Source organism: Mytilus trossulus, chromosome 1 (assembly GCF_036588685.1).
Source record: "Mytilus trossulus isolate FHL-02 chromosome 1, PNRI_Mtr1.1.1.hap1, whole genome shotgun sequence".
Taxonomy (NCBI): Eukaryota; Metazoa; Mollusca; class Bivalvia; order Mytilida; family Mytilidae; genus Mytilus; species Mytilus trossulus.
In genome coordinates this window covers 85,612,810-85,634,433 of record NC_086373.1, presented here as the reverse complement: position 1 = coordinate 85,634,433, position 21,624 = coordinate 85,612,810, and the positions used below count along the sequence as shown (strand labels likewise).

Below are 21,624 nucleotides of genomic sequence, written 5' to 3'. Positions count from 1 at the left end.
TATTACACACACACAGTGGCATTCTACAAGTATTTGCACATGCTTTTAGTAATCGTTCTTGTTTTAGGAAAATAATGAGACGTCTCTAATCATCAACCTACGACCAAATCATTTCTTAAAACATTTCTTGTGAACAAAACAAAGATTTTCGTTACCGTGTGAGATCAAAATCGCTTACGCCCGCTTGGTTAGTACCTACGATGATACACGGTGTACATTAACGTCGGGATTTCGGGATATCGTTTATTTACGTCCGGGTATTCGGGATTTTCATCTATCGGGACTCTTGTTTGAAGACCCCCAAAAAATAGCATATGCGTGTATCGATTTAACATTCTTCAGGTTTGTACTTTTAACAAGTATGATCAAGTATCTATAACATTGTGTCAGAGACATATATTATACTCAAGTCTCAAGTGCTTATTGATTGGTTTAAAGAAAATAAGATGCAGGCAAATCCTGATAAATTCCAAGTTATTGCTGTAGGGAAAAGAACCTTTGCAAAAAATCCATCTATACAAATTCAGCAAAATATTTTATCATGTGAAGAAACAGTAAAGTTACTTGGAATTGATATTGATTACCAACTAAAATTTGATGCACATATAAGTAACTTGTGTAGACAGGCATCACAACAGCTGAATGTTCTCAACAGATTAAATAAACTTACAATTTTTCATACTTTTATTTTGAGTAATTTTAATTTTTGCCCTTTGGCTTGGCATTTTTGTACAGAGAAAAATTCTAAAAAAAACTTGAAAAAATACAAGAGAGAGCATTACGATTTGTATACGACGACTATTTATCATCCTCTGAAACTCTTCTTGAGAACGCAAAGGTTCCAACCCTACAAGTAAGACGCATCAGGACAATGGCACTTGAGACTTATAAAATTTTAAATAATTTGGCTCCTGTATGTTTACAAAATTTAATAAAAATTAAACACACTAAATATTCTTTTAGATACAGCAATATTTTGGATGTACCACAGGTAAGAACTACCTCATATGGAAAAAAATCTTTTAGTTTTGCTGCTGCTACTTTATGGAATAGCTTACCTGACCACTTCAGGACTATTAACAGCTTCTCATATTTTAAGAGTCTTGTACAGTCCTGGAGTGGAACAGAATGTTTTTGCTCTGCCTGTAGATAACTTTGGTTACAATATTTATGCTTTTTATGTTGCATTAACAGCCTGCGTTGCAACTGAAATTTTGTTTTTTACCTTTTAAAATTTGAAAGATTTGAAATTTTTACTTTATAAATCATAAATTATTTAGAAATTAATTTTTAAACAGAAATTTTTAAAAATTTTAGTGCTTCATATATATGTTTTGGTATTTTGCAAGATACATGTACAAAAATGTATATGCTATTTGCTTAGAGTTAATTTTTGGTGCTGCTTCTTATTATTTATTGCATGCTGCATGCCTTGTTTTATTTGTTATTGCATATGTTTTTATATTCGGTGAAAAGCTCATTAGAGCTTATGTTTGTATTGTTTGTCAATATGCCGAATCCAAATAAAGTTTTACTTACTTACTTATTATATGTCTCTGGTATCAGTAATGACAGTGATGTCATTAAATTGGTTATGGTTAAGTGATCAATAATCCGTAATTAGTTCAATAAAGATATCGATTTTTTTTTTTAATTATTGATTGTCTTCTGTTAGCAGACGAAAAATGGATGAAGGTGATGATGCAAAAAATTACATCAAAATTAAGGGCATCATTGCCTACTACAATGAAACCACAATATTGCCATTCTGCAAAGAAACAGTTAACATTTTTATAAATAATAATAATAAAATCAAAAAATGCTACCAAATTTGAAAACCTGACAGCATTCAAGCAATTCATGGACAATTGCTATTGTGGAATTAAAGAATCCGCCGTAGAGAAGGGATTAGGCAGTTTCACGTTGTTGATTTTTCATCATGAACAAAAAAAATATTTCAACGGCAATGCTAAAAAAAATGTTTCTTGACTATATCATAATACATATCTGAAAATAACTGTCAAAGTGGAGAAATCAGCCTTCTAAAATTTCCCTAAATTTGTGTCTGTCATATTGGAATGATCGTAGTTGTAGTTACGATCATCACGCTGACACCAGTTATTGAAGGAGCAGGGACTGTTTATTATTCTAGAGAATCGACATTTATTCCTTGTTATATAAGATAGGAGTTTGTGTTCTTCATAGTAATTAGTTTACTGAATTCTCTCATGTGCTCATATTTGATTGTCCATGTTTCTAGGTTTTTATGTGTTGCAGAAACTGCTTACTCTTCCAGAGCACCTTGGTATACTCCTGTTTTGCTTAGAAGTTCGTGTGGTTCATGTTTCTTACTGTTAGGTGTTCTGTGTTGTGATTGTTTCTGTTGTACCTGCGTTAATGTTTTGCAGCGCTTTTTGATTACAAAATAGTAAACCTGAGGACACGATTACACAGGAACAAAACAGAATAAAACTAGGTGCGTCAGCATAAGATTAGTATTCAAAGACCTATGTTTTTGAATACTAATCTCAAGCAAAAAGCGTCTGATTTTGACCATCCCAAGTTTGAGTTTGGTGTTACATAATGTTAAATTTCGAAGCACTCTACAAGGTTATTTACAGAATAATGTCAGTTACTGCGGTAGTGATCACAGTGTACCACAGAGAGAAAGAGGGTCCATATTGAATTTGTCAGAAATTTTAAATGGAAAGACACAAATAAAGAATTACCAAAACAAACACCAAAAAAACAACAACATTGAAATCATTGTATACACGCAACTAAGATCAACTAACTGATACTGCGGATGACACACAAAAAGGCTGCAGAGTAAAAAGGAGTAATAACATATTCTATCATATATACTTCATTTAAGTAACTGACTAAAATTTCTTACCATTTGATTTAAGCCCAAACTAGCTAGCCTATCTATTTTAATTCTAATTTTTTGAATGTCTCGGTCTCCATATATAAATATATCAATTGTTTTAAACTAGACTCACTGTAACGTGTAACCAGGCGTTTATATCTTAAACGAACGTTCCAGTAAATACTTGGATCCAAGTTGTCCACAAACAATACGCAACACCAAAAACAATAACTATCTATGATATACACAATGAACCAAAATATATACACTAGCTCCTTGCCGATACAAAGTAACAATGCACAATAAAACAATTATATATATATATACAAATATAATTATAACACAGCCTGTCCTCCTAATAGAACAATCTGTCCTATATGACAGTGCGCGCTGGTACAGTATGTTACTATCAGACAGTGCGGTCTGGTACAACTTGTCCTCCTAGTAGGACAGTCTGTAACTACCAGACAGTATGGGCTGGAACAACTTGTCCTCCGAGTGGGACAGTATGTCACTAACAACTAATGTGGACTATTGCAGTCTGTCCTCCGAGTGAGACAGTCTGCTCTACCAACTTCCAACATGCAATGTTAGACCAACTTGTACCCAGTACAAGTTGTCCCCAGTACAAGTTGTCCTCCTTACAATCTTACAGCTATGTAGCGTATTCTCTATTGTAAGTCAGTCTTCTTCAACATCGACAGAACCCGATTACAAATGGAAGTTTTTAACGACCTTGACTGGCTATACAGCCCTTGCACGGTCGGTAGAACCCGACGGTTATATATATATGGAAGTGTTTAACGACCTTGACTGGCCTTTCAGCCCTCGCACGGTCGGTCCCGACGGTTATATATATGGAAGTGTTTAACGACCTTGACTGGCTTTTCAGCCCTCGCACGGTCGGCTCGGTGCCCGAAGACGATTGGTGAGCATTTAAATATTTTGTGCCGTGGGTCAGGAACGGGTAGCAAAGGACGCCGAATGGAGGCCGCCATCTTGGTTTTGGTGAGTTGTTTTTGGTTTGTTGACTATTTTGGATTTTACTTCTTCACAACGGCTGCTTTCAGGGCCAGTTTGGTCAGCTTGGCAGCCCGCTAGCCTCGATGATGGAGTACTGGTAGATGAATCGTGGACGTAGTTCTAAAGATGACAGGAAGCGTTATCAGGACCCAAGCCGTGAGGCAGGAAAATGAAGGTCGTATCACCCAACAGCCTAGGATACAGCCCTCGGACGTTAATCGGCATGACACTCCCCATAATAGACAATGGTTTTGGAGGCATGTTAACGCGGGTACGCCAACTACTACGTCTCTCTGTACGGCATGGATTGGTTTCTGTCATCTTAGTAGTATGTCGTTGACCATCTAGCAATAAACCCTCATCGAAGATATCGGGTAAAGGAGAGCTGACCCAGCACGTCCGTTCAGCTGTAAGGACTGAGACGTGACTGGATTGTAATGAAATGGTAATGACCCGACGGTTTATATTCCTCACCCACTTATATACTCTAGGGCGAATTCACTATTTCCTCGATAGGGGTGTTCTCCAAATGTCCCCGATACCGAACACAAGAGTACCTCTCAAACACCCCTACGCCTATAGACCCAACCACTGAATCTCGCGCCAAACGTCCAAATCTACAAAACGCTTCCTTCTACATGAAATAAGCATATACACAACAAGATTCTTTATGTTTGTTATCTTAACAACCAATAAACATTACATCACTAGGTTAATATATTAATTTATAAGATACAGGAAATCTGCACACAACAAACTGACTGATTGCTTTTATTTGAACAGTATACAATCATTTATCAATGTATTTTGCCTAAAAAGCATTTTTATTTTATCGGAATTTCGGGATATGGTCAAATAAGGCCCGGGAATTCGGGATTAAGCAAAAATAAACTCGGGATTTTGGGATCGGACCCCCTCCTTTCACCCCTCATACATGCCATTATAGACGCCTTTCAGTAATATATCTATTCATACAATATTTACAAAGATAGTTGAGATGTGATCACACATTGCTTATTGTATCAGATAAACAAACAAAAATATAAAAACTTAATATTGACGAACTAATCATGAAAACTTAGTGATGCCAACGGCATATAAACCTGGGAATATTATACTACTTTAGTAGTCAGTATAATAGTAAGTCCCAGAATGAATCCTACAAAACAGACATTTTTTACAAATTGTGACTTGGAATTAGAGTTCACGGTCTCATTTGAAATCATACCACATCTTCTTCTATCTATAGACACCTTACAATCTTACAATCTTTATACATTAATTCCATACTCCAAATCTATAACTTTAATAGCCTGACAAAACCTTGAAAAATGACCAATGACCTTACGATGAACCATGGTCATATGACACCTACTAGACTGACCATTCAATAATTTCCTACACAAAATATAGTGGCCCTATTGCTTATAGTATCTGTCAAATAGACCAAACTACAAACACTTAAAACATTATTCAAAGAACCATGAAAATGAGGTCAAAGTTAGATAACAGTTGCAAGTCGATCATTATCCTTCAAAAGATGGTTCATAATTTTTTGTTAACATACCTTGTAATTAATTTTCGATCGTGATATTGATGAAGCCATGTCTTTGTACCGAAAATTGTATGCATTATCTAATGTTTATTCAAATATGTGTGTGTGTGTGTGTGTGTGTGTGTTGGTGTGTGTGTGTGTGTGGATGGGGTACTGGATTTATTCACTTTTTTTATAAGCCTCCAATACCATAGTTTAAAACCTTTTGATTTTTGTGCTGTACTATATATTGTTCAAGTTGGCTGTTGTAAGAGCCTTTGTAGTCATCTGAAATAGACATGAGTGCTTGTTCTTGCATTTTTCTTCGATGTTGTGTTCACTGCAAATGTGCAATGTAATGTAAGCGGACAGCACAAGAGGTTTGAAGGGTTTAATGAGTGATTAAAATTGTGATTTGGGGATAAATTGTGATATTTGATAGTTCATTTATATGTTTTGGAGTTTGAGTGACGTCCATTTCACTGAACAAGTACACATTTTTGTTTACTCGCTGAACATATGTTGAATATTACCCATTGAATGCCTTCGTCTGCAGTTATCTGTTTTTGTCTCTTTGACACATTCCCCATTTTCATTCTCATATCTATATATCATAATGGTTAGATGAGAACTAACTTTTGTTATACGTTTAATAACTAAGATTCCGTTTAGGTTGAAGACTATAATTTATGCCCAGGTCATAAAGACCGTTGGTCTGTCCGTCCGTTCGTTCGTCTGTCCCGCTTCAGGTTTAAATTTAAGGTGGTTTATGATAAAATTGAAGTCCAATCAAATTGAAACTTAGTACACATGTTTCCTATGATAAGATCTTTCTAATTCTAATGCCAAATGAGAGTTTTGAGCCCAATTTATCGGTCCACGAAACATAGAAAATTATAATGCGTGTACGTTGGACACAATCTTGTTTTAATGTGTTTTTTTACCTTTTGCAGTTGCCTGAATTTTGTTTTGGATCAACTTGCGTTTTGTTGGATGAGAACCATATTTAGAAGTTACTATCTTCTCTTTCCATGAATGTGACCTACAAAATACGATTTAATATACCGGGGTTGTTCTAACATGATCAACACGATGTATTTTACGAGGAAGATCCTTCAGTATTTGTGGAGTGGGTTGATCTGGTCCACTTTGTCTTAATTGTTATGTTTGAGTTATTTAGACAGCTTTTTTACTTCGTCCTCAGTCAATATACTTCTTTCAGGTCAATATATAGAGATTAATACATGGCCTTTTCCATATCAGCCTGGGTATCATCCCGAGACCCCCATATCAGCCCGAGACGGAGTCGAGGCGCTGATATGGGTCGAGGGATGATACCCAGGCTGATATGGAAAAGGCCATGTATTAATCGCTTTATCATATACTTCCGACAATAGTTTTAAGTAAGGAAAAAAAACCAAATGCAACAACTAAAACAGTCAAAAACTTTATTAAGAAGTTAAGTTATAAATTCAATATACTATAATTGTCAACTAACAGCATCACTACCTCCATATATATGTACATTGTATGGTAACATTTGCTATAGAAGCATTTTGAAACATTGAATATTTGGAAGAGTTTCATGATCATTATTACTCCATGTTTGTTGTACTATAAAATGATTCATAATTGCCAATGGCATTTGTTAGCAAGTACTAAACTATCAGCCCTCGAAATCCATATCAAGCCCCTGAGTTTAACTTCCGGTAATCTGCCAATCAAAGGCTATTTGTAAACAAGTTGAACACAATGAAAAGAAATTTAGAAAGTTACAAATGTGTTGTAGAAGAAAAAAGGAGAAAAAAACAGTGAAAATCACAAAAGTTCCCGAAAAATTTTGACGTCATGAAGAATTTAGAAAATATATGACGCCACACTGGAATGAGTATCGTAATAGGATTCTTCCTAAGCATTTTTTAACATTTGTAATGTAACACTTTAAAGTCGTTTAATATTTGCAATTCTTAGAATTAATTTATTTATTGTTAATTATTTCTTAAACTTTTCACAAAACGTTGTTAACCTACTGTGATACGAACTTTTTTTTAACTCACATTGATACATTTATTTATTTTTTTCGTTGAAATGTAGTGATTTTTGATGAAATTTCAAATATCATTTGGTGTAAGCTATTTTTTTTCTCCTGCTTGAAAAAATGTGATAAATAGATTATTACATGTCATTTTCCATATGGTCCATGGTATCAGCCCACGACCCATATCAAGCCCTCGGGCTAAAGCCCTCTGGCTTGATATGGGAGTCTAGGGCTGATATCAGGGCCATATGGAAAATGCCATGTAATAATCTATAATTATCGACCTCATACAAAGGCTATATTTGTATAATACTCTTGTCTACATCGTTGACATTGACGACCCGCGAAGTAGACAATGTCGACACGATCATGTACAACGTTGTCGATATAGTTTCATACTCCTGTCTACATCGTTGACATAAGTTTGACAATATTGACACGATATTGTACAACGTTGTCGATATCGTTTCATACTCTTGACTACATCGTTGACATTGGCGATATCGCGAAGTAGACAATGACAACACGATAGTGTACAACGTTGTCGATATCGTGTCTTACTCTTGTCTACATCGTTGACATTACCGATATCGCTAACATATTACTCGTAATTTTGAAAACAACGATGTCGATATCCTTACGAATACGAAGTCGTGCAATGCAAATTATGAAACACATATGCATACTGAGTGTATTGTATAACTAACACAGTAATACCGGCGTTGTCAACAATTTAGACAGCAAGTAGGACGATGTAGGCGATGTCTTAACAATGTAGTCAACTTCGCGTTGTCGGCAATGTCAACGATGTAGACGATTTCGACACGATATTTTCAAGATCGCGATATCGGCGATGTCAACGATGTATACAGCAAGAAAAACGATGTAGACGATGTCAACAATGTAGACAGGAAAGGGGGACGATGAAGATGATGTTTTCACGATATTGCCAACATCACGATGTCGGCGATGTCAACGATGTAGTCATTAAAGAAAGACGAGGTCAACGAAATTTTCAGACGAATCAAACAACCGGTTGATGGGTTGCTGTCCCTGAATTAGCAACTTTAAGAACGTCTTGCAGTTTTAGGATTTTGAAGATAAACTGTAAACAGCAATAAAGATCTGGGATTATTATGGTATAATCATTATACTATTATAGTAATTCAGTAAGATCAAGGATTTGTATAGTTTTCTAACTATATATCCTTGGTAAGATCAGAGACATATTTACACATATGTACATATACACATGTGTATATATGTCTCTGGTAATATCTACCAATGTAATATATATATATGTCTCGATCTGGATCTTCAAATAAGTAAATATGACAAAAATTGTCAATTGACATCTTATGATCTCTTATTGGAGATATCGTAAAAGTCATTTTCTGCATTTTTGTTTGGTCATTTATGTTTACTTTTTTTTCAAATATATGTTTGAATCTGAGACTACTATAACTATGTGTTATAGTAGTCTCAGTTTGAATATAGAAAATATACAATCGGAAAATTTAAAATCATGCCTACATAAACTTTTGACATGTGACTGTCACGTGACGCATATCATATAATTTTCTCATTAAAAGAAAATTATAATTAAAGATATAACATATCGTTGGAAAAGGAAACATTTAACCTTTGACTGCTTTAAAAATTCCCGATATATACTATTTTGTCAAACATTGTTTTGAAAGTGAAAACGGAAGTAAATAAAGGCATGCGCGTAAAACCCGAAAAATAGTCAACAATGGCAGATGGCGAGAGAGAACGGATCTTGGCTGATTTTCAGGTTACTGAATAACAAGTTATCCGAATATACATGTGATTCCACTCAACAAATCCGTATACACATAATCAGACTTCATTAGTTCTCAAACTAAATTATGATCAGTGTTAAAATGATTGGTATTGGCAGAAGCACATTTACGTTTGAATATTTTCCAGTGAAATGAAAAAGCAAGTCATGATTGCGCAACAGGAATAATCTTGTATAATTTTTCTATGTTAATTAATGAAACAACACACCAAAAACAAGAGTCGTATAAGTTGTGTATATTATAAGAATGAACATAAATTATCCTCAATCTTAGACTTAGGTCTAGTGAGACAGATTCAATCTATAACATGATATAAGTGTAAAGCTTTTAAAGGAGAAAGTATATAGTGGGTCTCATTGGGGTCTAAGTGGGACATGGGATTTTTTTATTCTTAAGCATGACACATGAAAGTCGAGTAATTAAGCGTGAAAACAGGAAATGAAGACTGAAGTTCAACAGGACAGAGTCAATTACATGTGCTATTATGGCAACAAGAAGCGGGATGCTGGATTCTCACTAAACAATATTCAGATCAGCCCCCCCCCCACCAATGAAACCAATGAAACCCCTATATATATTCTTTCAGGAATTTTGGGATTCTGTGAGATTTTTGTTTTGGTCAACCTCAAAATTTCTTGATAAGGGATTCTGAGAGCATTTAAACGAATCCGGGTCTGTCCGCCCTGATTCTGGTTCGCCCTAGTTTCTGTTCGCCCTAATACCTGTTCGCCCAGAGTCCGTTCGCCCTGATTTTATTTGTTAGTATAGTGTTGCGTTGATGTCTAAGGGAACTGTCTACAGGTGATGGAAAATGTTAACGTCTACATCAAATAAAATTTGGCACTGACTATAGTTATATTGAAATGTGAAAATAATTAACAAGTTTCAGTAGAGATTAATTGCCCAAATGCAGGGTTGAGTGAGGAACTGATTAATTACGAATGTAATATAATTCATAGATATAAGAAGATACATGTATGGCATGTATGGTATGAGTGCCAATGAGACAACACTACACCAAAGTCACACATGTAAAAGTAAACCATTATATGTTTTAGTACATTCTTCAACATGGAGCCTTGGCTCACATGGAACAGCAAGCTACAAAGGGCCCCAAAAATGACGAGTGTACAAGAAACGCTTATGAACCACATCAACAAAAAGAACTGCTGAACATCAGATTCCTTGCTTAGTTTTATGTTAAAAAAATGGTGTATGGACACTTGAAAAATCTGCCAGGAGAGCTCTAGAAAGCAGGTTTTGGCTTCATTTATTCCAGAGCTTCTGAGGTCATTAAGTAGCCCCAGACCCTTTGCTGGAATTAGTTGGTTACTTGAGAAGCCTTGCATTCTGGCAATTTGCCTCCAATGTATCAATAATTTTATATTGTTACATTTCAATGTTTCTATGGTTACCGTAACCAGTGCCTTAAAATTATTAAAGTCTGTAAAAGTATACAAATACAGAAAGACAAAAGCTCTTGAGCTTTTTAAACTGACACAACAAAATGTACTAACATAACAAATACCAATTGACAAATACATAAGTTGATCATTGCAAAAGCAAAATGAAAATATAAATTAGCAAGGCTTTAAACTAATAAGCTAAAGTATTAATCAATCTTAATGTTTTTAAAAATATACTTCAGAATATCAAAATTGGTATAAAATGAAAGCACTAGTACATGTAGGACACATTTCAACATAGTAGTTATATTATTATTTAAAGGGATCATGAACAGGGGTCAATGTGTAAATACTGTGTTAGAGCCCTGTTAATGATCCCAAAACCTATTCTGCATTTAGAAACTACAAATGTAAATAAGTCAAGCCTTAAAAAAAACTAGAAAAAATTGTACATACCTGAACACCCTCTTCGTACTAGTCACTCAAACAGTAGTGTCCCTTAAATTATTTTGTGTTTATTCCACATACCTTTCTAAAGTAAAATAGTTTATGTCCATTCTATCTAACACCAACAAGTGACATAGGTGGCAAACTACATTACAAAATGTATCATGATTGCTGCTGGTGGAAATGATGGATATCTATAATTAGCCGTAAAGATAGGACCAGGCCATTTGCAAACTCTAAATATGAATAATGAAATGAAATATTGTTGATGTGATAATTTTCTGTAAATTTACTATTAATTACTAAAATGTTGAAAATATATTTTCATTTTTTTCAGGCTTGTTCAAATTTAGAAGATGTGGAAACTTGTATAGCTATTTTAGATCAGAATGAATGGAATTTAATGGTAATTTTACGCTTATAGATTAAATGCATACATGTATGTGAGATACATGTATGATAATTAACATAACCTAAAATTTATGTAACATATAAAGAACATTAGTACACATGGTATAGATATGAAAAATAGTTAAAACATATGATGCAAAACCTAATTTAAATTCAATGATTAGCTTTTTGGGATGAGTTGGGTTTGATGTGAAAAAAATCTTATTTCTACATTTCAACTCTTGTCTCACAGAAAATTGGTGTGATGCAAAAAAAAAATCTCCATTTCAATGCTTTCTTTTGGTAATTAAACATTAGTTGTTGTTTATGATTGATAGTAGTGCATCAACTTCTTTCAATGGATACTTTTTTCTGTTGAGACTTTTCTTGATTAATTCACAGCTATTTATTTTTATCATTTTTTTTGTTGTAGATTCAGATTCAATAGTTTATTTAAGTCTCACCACTTGCATAACATTATACATTCCAATATACATATAAAACATTGCGTATAACATGAAATATTGGATAACATGTATAAAACATATTGTATATTAAAACTAACAGTAAAATATTATTAGCTTCTAAATACTAAAATATATACAAGTGCCATTCTATTAAGAATTATGAGAGACTAATATTAAAGGATTAATTATATGAAATATTTTACACAATTTTAAAACTATATATATCTAAAATTTAAAATACATTATTAGCTATATACAAATAAAAAATTTGTTCTTCTACATAAAATATTAAAGCAGGTTTTAGCAACTACCTGACATAGTTCTTCATTACTGGTAGGTGTATTCCTGTTTGAGAAAAGCCAAGTATGACATTTTAACAAAGATTTATATCAGTGTTTTATTTTACCTTTGTGAAAAAGTAATGCAAACTATTTTGTTTATTGATATTGCTTTTTAAAGATGTAAAGTATTTTATAAAATGATGTTTATTAATTTGTAGAGAGCTTTAGGAAATGTGATGCCTGGAACAGAAGGACAACATTCACCAGTTTTCCATGATATAGAGCCAGGAGATCCAGCCCCTATGGACATATCAAATAGTTTCCATCCAGGTGTATTTCCTGAGCCTGTACCTATTGACAATAATGTGGCCGATTCTTTTGCTACCTTTGACCCAGGGTCAGCATCTGGACCTTCTAATTTTGATATTGGGCCTTCAACTAGTTTTGGTACCAGACGTGCAGGACAGAAAACAAGGATGTTACATTTCATTATAGAATACAGAGAAAAAAACATTGATGTGTCTTTAAATGACTCAGAAACTGTTGGTAAGTCAAGAGTTTATTAAGTACCAAATGTTCTTTAAGTATTTGCCAGGTTATGTTTTGTTTTGCCACTGACATTAGGCAACAGACAATTGGTTAGTTTTAAGATTCAAGTTAAGTAAAAATTTCATATATTCGTCCAACTCTTTATTTAGATTTACACACAGTGATGATACATGTATGGTAGAAAATATAGGTAATGTTAAAACAAAAGGTTAAAGTATGTCTTAGAAATGTAAAGCATGTCTTAAAGACTGGTGTGATTTTACATTCTTTACATATTACTGGTAATTATGTATACATATGAAAACATCAAAGATTTTAATATTGACTGATAAATGTATTATTATAAAAAATTATTGTGTTCTTATATTTCAGGTAAAATAAAGGAAGTCGTACATTCAAGGTTGGGTGTTCCTCCTGAACATCAGGAATTAAAAGGCTGGAAGAAAATAAAACCTGACGATTCAGTAAGAGACTAAATGTTTTGCTGTTTAATTAATTGAAATACTTTGAACCTGATAAAGTTATAAATTTCTACTTTCTTTACACACATTTGTTTTTCAGCTTTTGTAATATATAGGACAATTAATATTTGATGGAGATCTTTATAATGTTGGGTAATGCTTGTAAGATATGCAGTGTAATGGCTGGCATTTAGCCAAGTAAAATTCAACTTTCCGTTTGGACATGTAATTTTGCCAAATTTTCTTCTAGTATGTAAAAGAGTATAATTTTATAGTTGTTTTGCAGGCAGGGTGTTCTTGGTTGTACTGTGTAAGGGATTTACATACATATGTTATCATAATAGTAGCCATATTTACATCTGTTTGAAAGAACTTAAGTGTATGGTACTGAAGACTCATGTGTTTCGAATCTTCTTGTTAGGCATGATTACTTATAAAAACAATCAATATTTATTCAATGCTGAGCTGATCTTAGATAAATGTATTGTTCATTGATGTATCTTTTTTCTTCAGAAAATTCTAAGAGATTTGCATTTGCCACAGGAAAATACTCTGTTTTTACTAACACCACATTTAGATAACAAAAAGATTGTGACAACAAACAGTGAGGAATTTGACGGAAGGTATGACAGACTATTATCTGGAACCTAAATTATTAAATTATTTATCCTTCTTATAATAAATCTCAATATTTCATTAGCATGATTAGATAAGAGAAAACATATGGACATATTATACTGTCTATTGTTAGTTATTACTAATATACTGAATATGCTCATAACATCAAACTAGTGATACATTCTAAAGCAATGGTCATTGATTTGAGGAGGGGTTTACTGTGAAGTTTGCTAATAAAAGAATTATTTTAATCATTGTCAAGTTGAAGTGTTACAGTAGACACCAGATTAAACAGTTGGTAAACATTTACATTTCATCTTTGACACTTTGAAAATTCAATATGTACATGTGCTACATGTATCTTAAACAGGAGTTTGTAAGTTCCATAAGTTGTAATATTAATTGAGCTTAGGTTTTAGCTTGCTTGATACAGTTCTTTTATGAATCCTACATATAATGATGTAAACCCCTATAAGTTAATACTGACATCACTCGACCAGTGTATGTTTATAGCCATAAAACATTAAACATTATCAGTATCAAATACTATTTAACTGTGACATTAGAATTTTTATTCTATGCAAGCTAAGATAAGACAGTAATGGTAAAAAATTGAGCATCATCTAAAGGTAATATGAATTTTGGTAAAATTGCCATGAGACTTCATACACATAATAAATGAAGGTTTTTAGATTAATTTCACATGTCAAAGGTCAGAATCTGCATTATAATATAAAAAAGAGGATGTGGTATGATTGCCTATCAGACAACTGGCCACAAGAGACCTAATTATACATAAATTAACAGCAATAGGTCAATGTACAGCCTTAAACTCTGAAAAAAATGGTTCAGAATATGATGTGATGCTAATTGTTCATTGCCCTTAGTTTTTATGAGTAAATTAACAAACTAACTTAAATCTTGTTTTTTTCTATTTCAGCTTTACAGAATCCTTGAATAGAACATACAAACTTGTAATAAACTTTACGGATAATGGCACTTCCAAAGAATTTAATTTAAATGTTCCAGGAATCAAAACTGTAGGAGAGGTAGGCAAATAACTACATCAGTTAACTTTAGACTTTTAGTATCAACATGAATATAATATCAAGAATACAAAGAAAAAAGTAAGATCCAATATATTCCTATCAAAAACCAAAAGTTAAATTGCTCTTCAGACTTCAGAAGCTCACCTTTGAACTGTTTATACGTGTTGAGTTCAGTGTAATTTTCCCCAGCAAACAAAGTTTTGTGGTACATATATATCCCACTGTCTATCTGTTCTTCTGTCTTTTCATGTTCCTTTGTAAATGCTACTCCCCATCAAAGGCTAGACTCGTATTCTTGAAGCTTTAAGAACAGTTGTAAGCAATACCTGTCTGGTTTTTACCCATTGTTTTTCAGAAATAGAAATTAGTTTATCTATACCTTATTCTGATATTTGGTGAAGATTTACCAGCTGTATTGTTTTCTAATTTTCAGATCAGCAGATATTTATCAATGAATATTTTTCCCTGGGTTCTTTCTATTGCTTTCCACTTGATCTTTTCTTTGTAATAAATTAATACCAAATCGTAAAATGGATTTTGTTGATATTATTTATTGATCCTTACCAATTGCTTCAATTTATTTGTAGATTAAAGGAGATGTGTATGCTATAACCAATGTACCAGCCAGACATCAGATATGGTCTGGTTGGCCTCCTGTTGCTGATGATGATACTGTAAGATAATTATATAAGCAAAAATATTTATATCTAATATTTCTTAAATGTAAGGATAAATTTTAGTTTATATATGATATCTTACATACATGCTTCAAGATCATGAAAAACTTAGTTGCTAAAATAGCCGATACATCCATTTGCATGAATTCCAATGTATATGAAATAGTTAATAGAATTTTCAATATTTTGAATATTTGACCTGACTGTGTGATATAAAAAGTAAAAAAAAACAGTATTGCATAAATTCACGTGATGAACTTGAAACACTTTGAAAAACATATTTTGCTGCGTTAACAATTGAGTTATATGCGACATTAAACCACAACTTGACTAGCCGTTATGACATTCTGTTTGACTTTTCAAATATCTTTAAGTTTAAGAAGGCCAACACAACACTTCAACAAGTAGAATGTCCCCTTAAATTTGATATCATCTTAGTCCAAGCCAGTTACATATATATAATAATAACCTTATAAAGGGTTTTTTGTTGAGGATAAGCATTTTTTTCCACTTAAAATATTGAACAGTCGATGCATGCTCCTGCTCCTGCAGTAAGGGGAGGGGGGCTTGCTTTCATTTACATCACACCAAATATATATTATTCATGTTTTTAGCTCTATCAATTAAAAAAAATCTTTTGAAAATGGTTTTGGGAAGTATTTTGATTGGAAATAATCACAACTCTATACACAAGCAGATGATATATATATTATTATCATACAAGTAGAGGTTATGTTTATATTCTTTTTCAGATGACTATAGGATGTGCTGGATTATCTATACCAGAACACAAATTAACCCTCACTAAATCAAATATAACCCACAGACCACAAGCCAAAAAGACGGTTGAGGTAACTATGAAGAGTTTTAAATAATGATTTAAGGTGCAAGTAGTAAGACAAAAGACACAGAAATCATAACAATCTAGCTGAACAAAAAACATTTGTATATATGGTAAAAGTATTGGATGAGTTGATCACGCTTTTCTACAGTTTAAAATAGATCTGCAAATTGGGATATGTGTAAAAAAAAAACTTAAAAAGCACAGTTATATTTTAAATTATATGCAAAGGGTAAGGCAGTAGTTGGCATTATATGTAACCAATTTCCATTTTTTGGCTTGTATTTTTCAATAATGTAAGTTGAATTTTGAGGTGTTTGTCTGCAGATATTATCTTATAATCTAGCTCTTCAAAAATCTTTTGACATTATATAATTTGTTAAACTTGAAAAATGTGTATGTCCCCGCAGCTGGCCCCTTGGCTAAGGGGGCTTCAAGTGTAAAGCCTGTCCCCTAGCCGTTCTCCTTGTAGTATTTTCCCCAAAATTAGTTTATGTCCTCTAACTCAGTTTTGCCTTAACCAGATGTTATAAAATTTATACACAATGCTTTTTACCACAAAACACAAATCAAGATTGAATTTGGGTAGTGTCACTTTTGAGTTGCTAGAGTTATGTCACTTTACATATGGAAAAAATATCCTGAATTTTTCATTTCCTTCCTCTTATACAATAAGATATCACTTAAGATTACATGGAAATAGATACAAAAACTAAATTGAATAACAAGTTATACACATGTACCATGTTTTGGAATAACTAGCAGTCACTGAAAGTAAGTTCACAGTACTTCTAAAAACTACAGGTCGTTAAGAAGTCCTACAATCGGTTACTTAATATCTGTTGCTGTATTTTATAGATGATTTTTGGCCCAATAGCCCTTCTGTCTTGATGTGGTATAAAGCAAACAGAAGGGAAAAGCCTATTTTATTGACAAAACTAAAATGATGTTAAACAAATTCCATATTCCCCTGTACAAAATAATGTTTCATAAACAGCATATAACATATCTGATTAAAATATCATCAATTTTGTATTATGTCTGTATGTTACATAAGTCACCTGACATAGAATTGTAAAAAATTGCATGTTGTTGGTATGAAATTGTTGTTACATCACCACTCTTTCAAATTTTGTTCACAATTATTCATAGATATTTCTCTGTTTATTTTACTCACAATATGTTTAAGTACCTTTAAGTATATGTAAACATTGAAATACCTTTATTTTTGTTCAATAATCATGTTTATTATTTCAAAATTCCATCCATTCTTTTAAATAAGGACTTTTACTGTATTATGTCTTTCAATCCTTTGTTCTGTCAGTCTTACCCTTGAAATGTTTGCCATTTTTTTATGCCCCACCTACGATAGTAGAGGGGCATTATGTTTTCTCGTCTGTGCGGTCGTCCATTTGTCAGTCTATCTGTTCGTTCGTTTCAGGTGAATGTTTTTGGTTAAGGTAGTTTTTCATGAAGTTGAAGTTCAATCCACTTGAAACTTAGTATACATGTTCCCTTTGATATTAGCTTTCTAATTTAAATGCCAAATTAGAGTTTTTACCCCAATTTCACGGTCCACTCTACATAGAAAATGATAAGTGCGAGTGGGGCATCTGTGTACTATGGACACATTCTTGTTTTTTTCAAGAAGTACAAATCAAACTTTTTTTCAGTAAGTACAAATAAAAGCCTTCTGAAATTTAGTCTCAAACTTCATGTGAGCATGCTATACTGTGATGCATTTTCAGATACATGGAACAATAGCTTTCTTTTTACTGAATACTTATAGCTGGGATTTCTATTTGAATTGTTCAATAGATGACAAAAGAATACACAAGTTTACCCTTCTTATATATTTGTTTCAGGATGTTATAGCAGATATAAGTGACGATGAAGAAGATTATCAAAGTTGTTCATTTCATACAGAACCTGATGATGACATGTTTGAATCAGAAGACTCAATGACACGCAAAATGACAGCGTTAAGTAAGTTCATTTGAGTAGGTCATGAACTGTTAGTTTGAAACTTACATATGTACAAAAAAGTAGGAAAGGAGTAAATTGCAGTTTGGCAGCAACCCAATCACACCAACAAATATAAATTAAAATATATAGAAAGATGCTAAATGTCCTTTATTCACTGCAATCTGGTTTCAGCTAATAAAAGAGAAATTTTATAACTTGTCTATTGGCCTGCAGTTTCTTTCAGATCATGGTAATTGTGACAAATTGCTGGCATTTCAGTATTGACAAAACATCTATTATTTATTTACTATTATATTATAACTATTCTGACTGGTAAAACATTCTGGATGTTCCTATATTTGTTGAAAGAATGTAATTGGTACATAAATAATTTATACAGGTCTATTCCTTTGTTTGCCTAAAAAAAGATTTATATATATATATACGAGTAATACATTTCAGTACCTGAAACTGTCAAAGATGAAACAGAAGCTTTAGAACATTTTACTAGAGAATTTCGTGAAAGGTATGATTTTTGTAATAAAACAAACATTCTAGGAAAAGAGGAATAAAAAGAAAACTTTTTTTATGAAGGGATTTCAAAATACGCTTAAATATCAGTGAAAATGTGATTTTTGTGTGTGTTCTGTGGTTCATTTTTAGTCAAGACACCTCATATAAAGTTCAGATATGACATATAATCAGGACAAAATTGTTTATGAAAAGGAAACATATAATCAATATTAATGACCTCATTGGTCTCATGATTTGGATAGGATATTTGACTCAAGTGTTGGAGGTCATGAGTTTGATTTAGAACAGGGTCATACTAAAGAAATTTTATGATAAAACAACAACAAAGACAACAACACCCATCAATTACCACATGGTAAGAGTTTAATATGGTCAACATGATACACCCACTATTTCCCAACCGCATGATAACCACTTCAGGTGTTGGTTTACCTTGTTCAAATTAAAGAAATTAAAATTCATATTTGCTGCTTTCCCACTAAGCATTCAGCATTTGAAGTTACATACAAGATTGGTTTGCCCAGTAGTCCGAATTATTCCAGTTTAGGTAACATGAATTCCTGCAGACTGCTTCTTTGTTAACTAGCACATTTAAAATAAGTATCAGCTTCTCTCCTAGTACAAGGCATGGTTTATATTCATATCGCATTACCATTTCTCTTCAAGAATATGCATTTTTAAAAATAACTTTCTATCATTAATATTAATGTAAAAATCAGTGAAAATAGAAGTTGAATAATGTTTATTTTGCCTCTGTTGGTCTTACAGGGTAATGTTAATGTCATTTTGTCTGTAAAGATAAGACTTTGTATTTATTTTTTACAGATATGGAGAAAATCATCCAGTATTTTTTGTTGGAACCCTAGAAAATGCATTAAAAGAAGCTTTACAAGGGAGAGCAAAAGATGTAAGTTGTTTATTTTACATTTTATGTATGGCCAGATGTTGTTTTTTTTAAATAAATTCATATCGCTGTACTATTAAGTTTTTGTTTTGAGATAAAATGAGGTGAGCTGTTTCCAGAGAGAAAGGCACCGTAGTAACAACAATTGTGTGAGTTATTTTAATATTAGGTCAGTGAAAGGGAAATACTTGTGGTATGTCAATGACATTTTGATAACCGTTGTTTTAGCATTGGTTGTTATATCAATTTTTCACAGTTCAGCAATACAAGACTCTTATTATGTTATTCTTCTATCTGTTGATTTGATATTAGGTATATTTTCATAACAATACGAAAATATAGGAAGCTAAATATTAAGTTTGAGTTCATTGTTGTGGAGACATTTTTGTGCACATTTTGGCCTAAAGTTACCATATATTGCTTTGAAATATTGATTTTTTTCAGACTTCCCTGATAAATGTTAACTAATTCAATGTTCTTGCAGGAAGATAACATTGTATCACACATGCAATACCCTCAGAACACTGGGTTTAAATAATTTTTGACTGTTTAAAGGAGTGAATATTTCACCATAATTTTTTTTATCAAAATATCTCTTGATAGGAATTGATTTCTTTATCTTACTGTACATATTGCAAATATTTAAAAACTATGTGTTGATGTTTTCTTTTTTCTTTTCAGAGAAAGTTATTAGCCATATATCTACATCATGACAACAGTATTTTATCTAATGTGTTCTGCTCACAAGTGTTGTGTAGTGACAGTATAGTTAATTATCTCAGTAATAATTTTGTTACATGGGCCTGGGATCTCTCATTAGAAACAAATAATGCAAGGTACATATGAATGATAAATCACATATAGGTCTTATCTTTGTGGAACAAGACAATTTTATATGATAAACATATAATGAAAGGTATAAAATTTGACACATGGAGTCAGGATTTGAATCATTACTGAATCAAAGAAAGCATTTTGATGATGAAACCGTAACCATACAGGAAAAAAAAAAATATTCCATGGAATTTTTAAATCTGTCTGCTTTGTTTAAAGACTGGATTATAAAAGAGTTAGGTTGGTGACTGGTTGGAATTTTGTTTACTGTGGATTCATTTATTTTCGTGGATACCAATTTCCATGGATTGAGGAAAACTTGCATTTTCGTGGATATCTAATTTCCTGGTTTCGGCAGAGTGTGCATACATTACTTTAGAAATAATTTTAATTCGTTGAACATTTTATTCATGGTTCTCCTGTACCCACGAAATGCACAAAAATTGGTATCCAACGAATATTAATGAATCCATAGTATGTTTACAAACCTGGAGGCTGGAGTCAATGGTTTCCCTTTTAAAAAATGATATTCCCCTATTTCTCCAGTTAGTTGAATCAAAGAATTTGCTCATATATAATCACAGGACATGACAATTTCTATCAGATTAAAAATTTCTAAAACTTCAATTATGTTGTATATAATTTCAGTGCTGTACAATACAGTTATGGCTACCCAAAGATGAAGACTATTCGAAATTGTCAATCTTTAAAGGTGAAGGGGGCAGTGAAATAAGGTTGACTATCATTGAATATCTTCAAGTTACCTTGTAAAGATGCACAAACTTTACTGTAGCAGTAGATTATCAAAACACTTACATTGGAGAATTATTTTGCTTCTTAAATAATTACACCTTATGTAAGAACCCTGGATTTTGATTGGTTGATATAGCCAGTGTATTTTTCACATATTTACT

At 32.5% G+C, this 21,624-nt stretch overlaps 1 protein-coding gene across 1 annotated transcript in view; it reads left to right on the top strand.

The window, feature by feature from the left end:
• The first annotated feature begins 9,058 nt into the window (after positions 1–9,058).
• Positions 9,059–21,624, top strand: part of LOC134687860 (FAS-associated factor 1-like) — a 30,033-nt gene continuing 17,467 nt past the window's right edge. The window contains exons 1-12 of the mRNA XM_063548322.1: positions 9,059–9,259; positions 11,478–11,546; positions 12,497–12,824; positions 13,200–13,291; positions 13,802–13,911; positions 14,847–14,955; positions 15,543–15,629; positions 16,385–16,483; positions 18,339–18,459; positions 18,901–18,964; positions 19,798–19,879; positions 20,558–20,712. Of these exons, the coding sequence (XP_063404392.1) occupies positions 9,218–9,259; positions 11,478–11,546; positions 12,497–12,824; positions 13,200–13,291; positions 13,802–13,911; positions 14,847–14,955; positions 15,543–15,629; positions 16,385–16,483; positions 18,339–18,459; positions 18,901–18,964; positions 19,798–19,879; positions 20,558–20,712 (1,358 nt within the window). The 5' untranslated portion in view covers positions 9,059–9,217. The remainder of the gene's footprint in view (positions 9,260–11,477; positions 11,547–12,496; positions 12,825–13,199; positions 13,292–13,801; positions 13,912–14,846; positions 14,956–15,542; positions 15,630–16,384; positions 16,484–18,338; positions 18,460–18,900; positions 18,965–19,797; positions 19,880–20,557; positions 20,713–21,624) is intronic.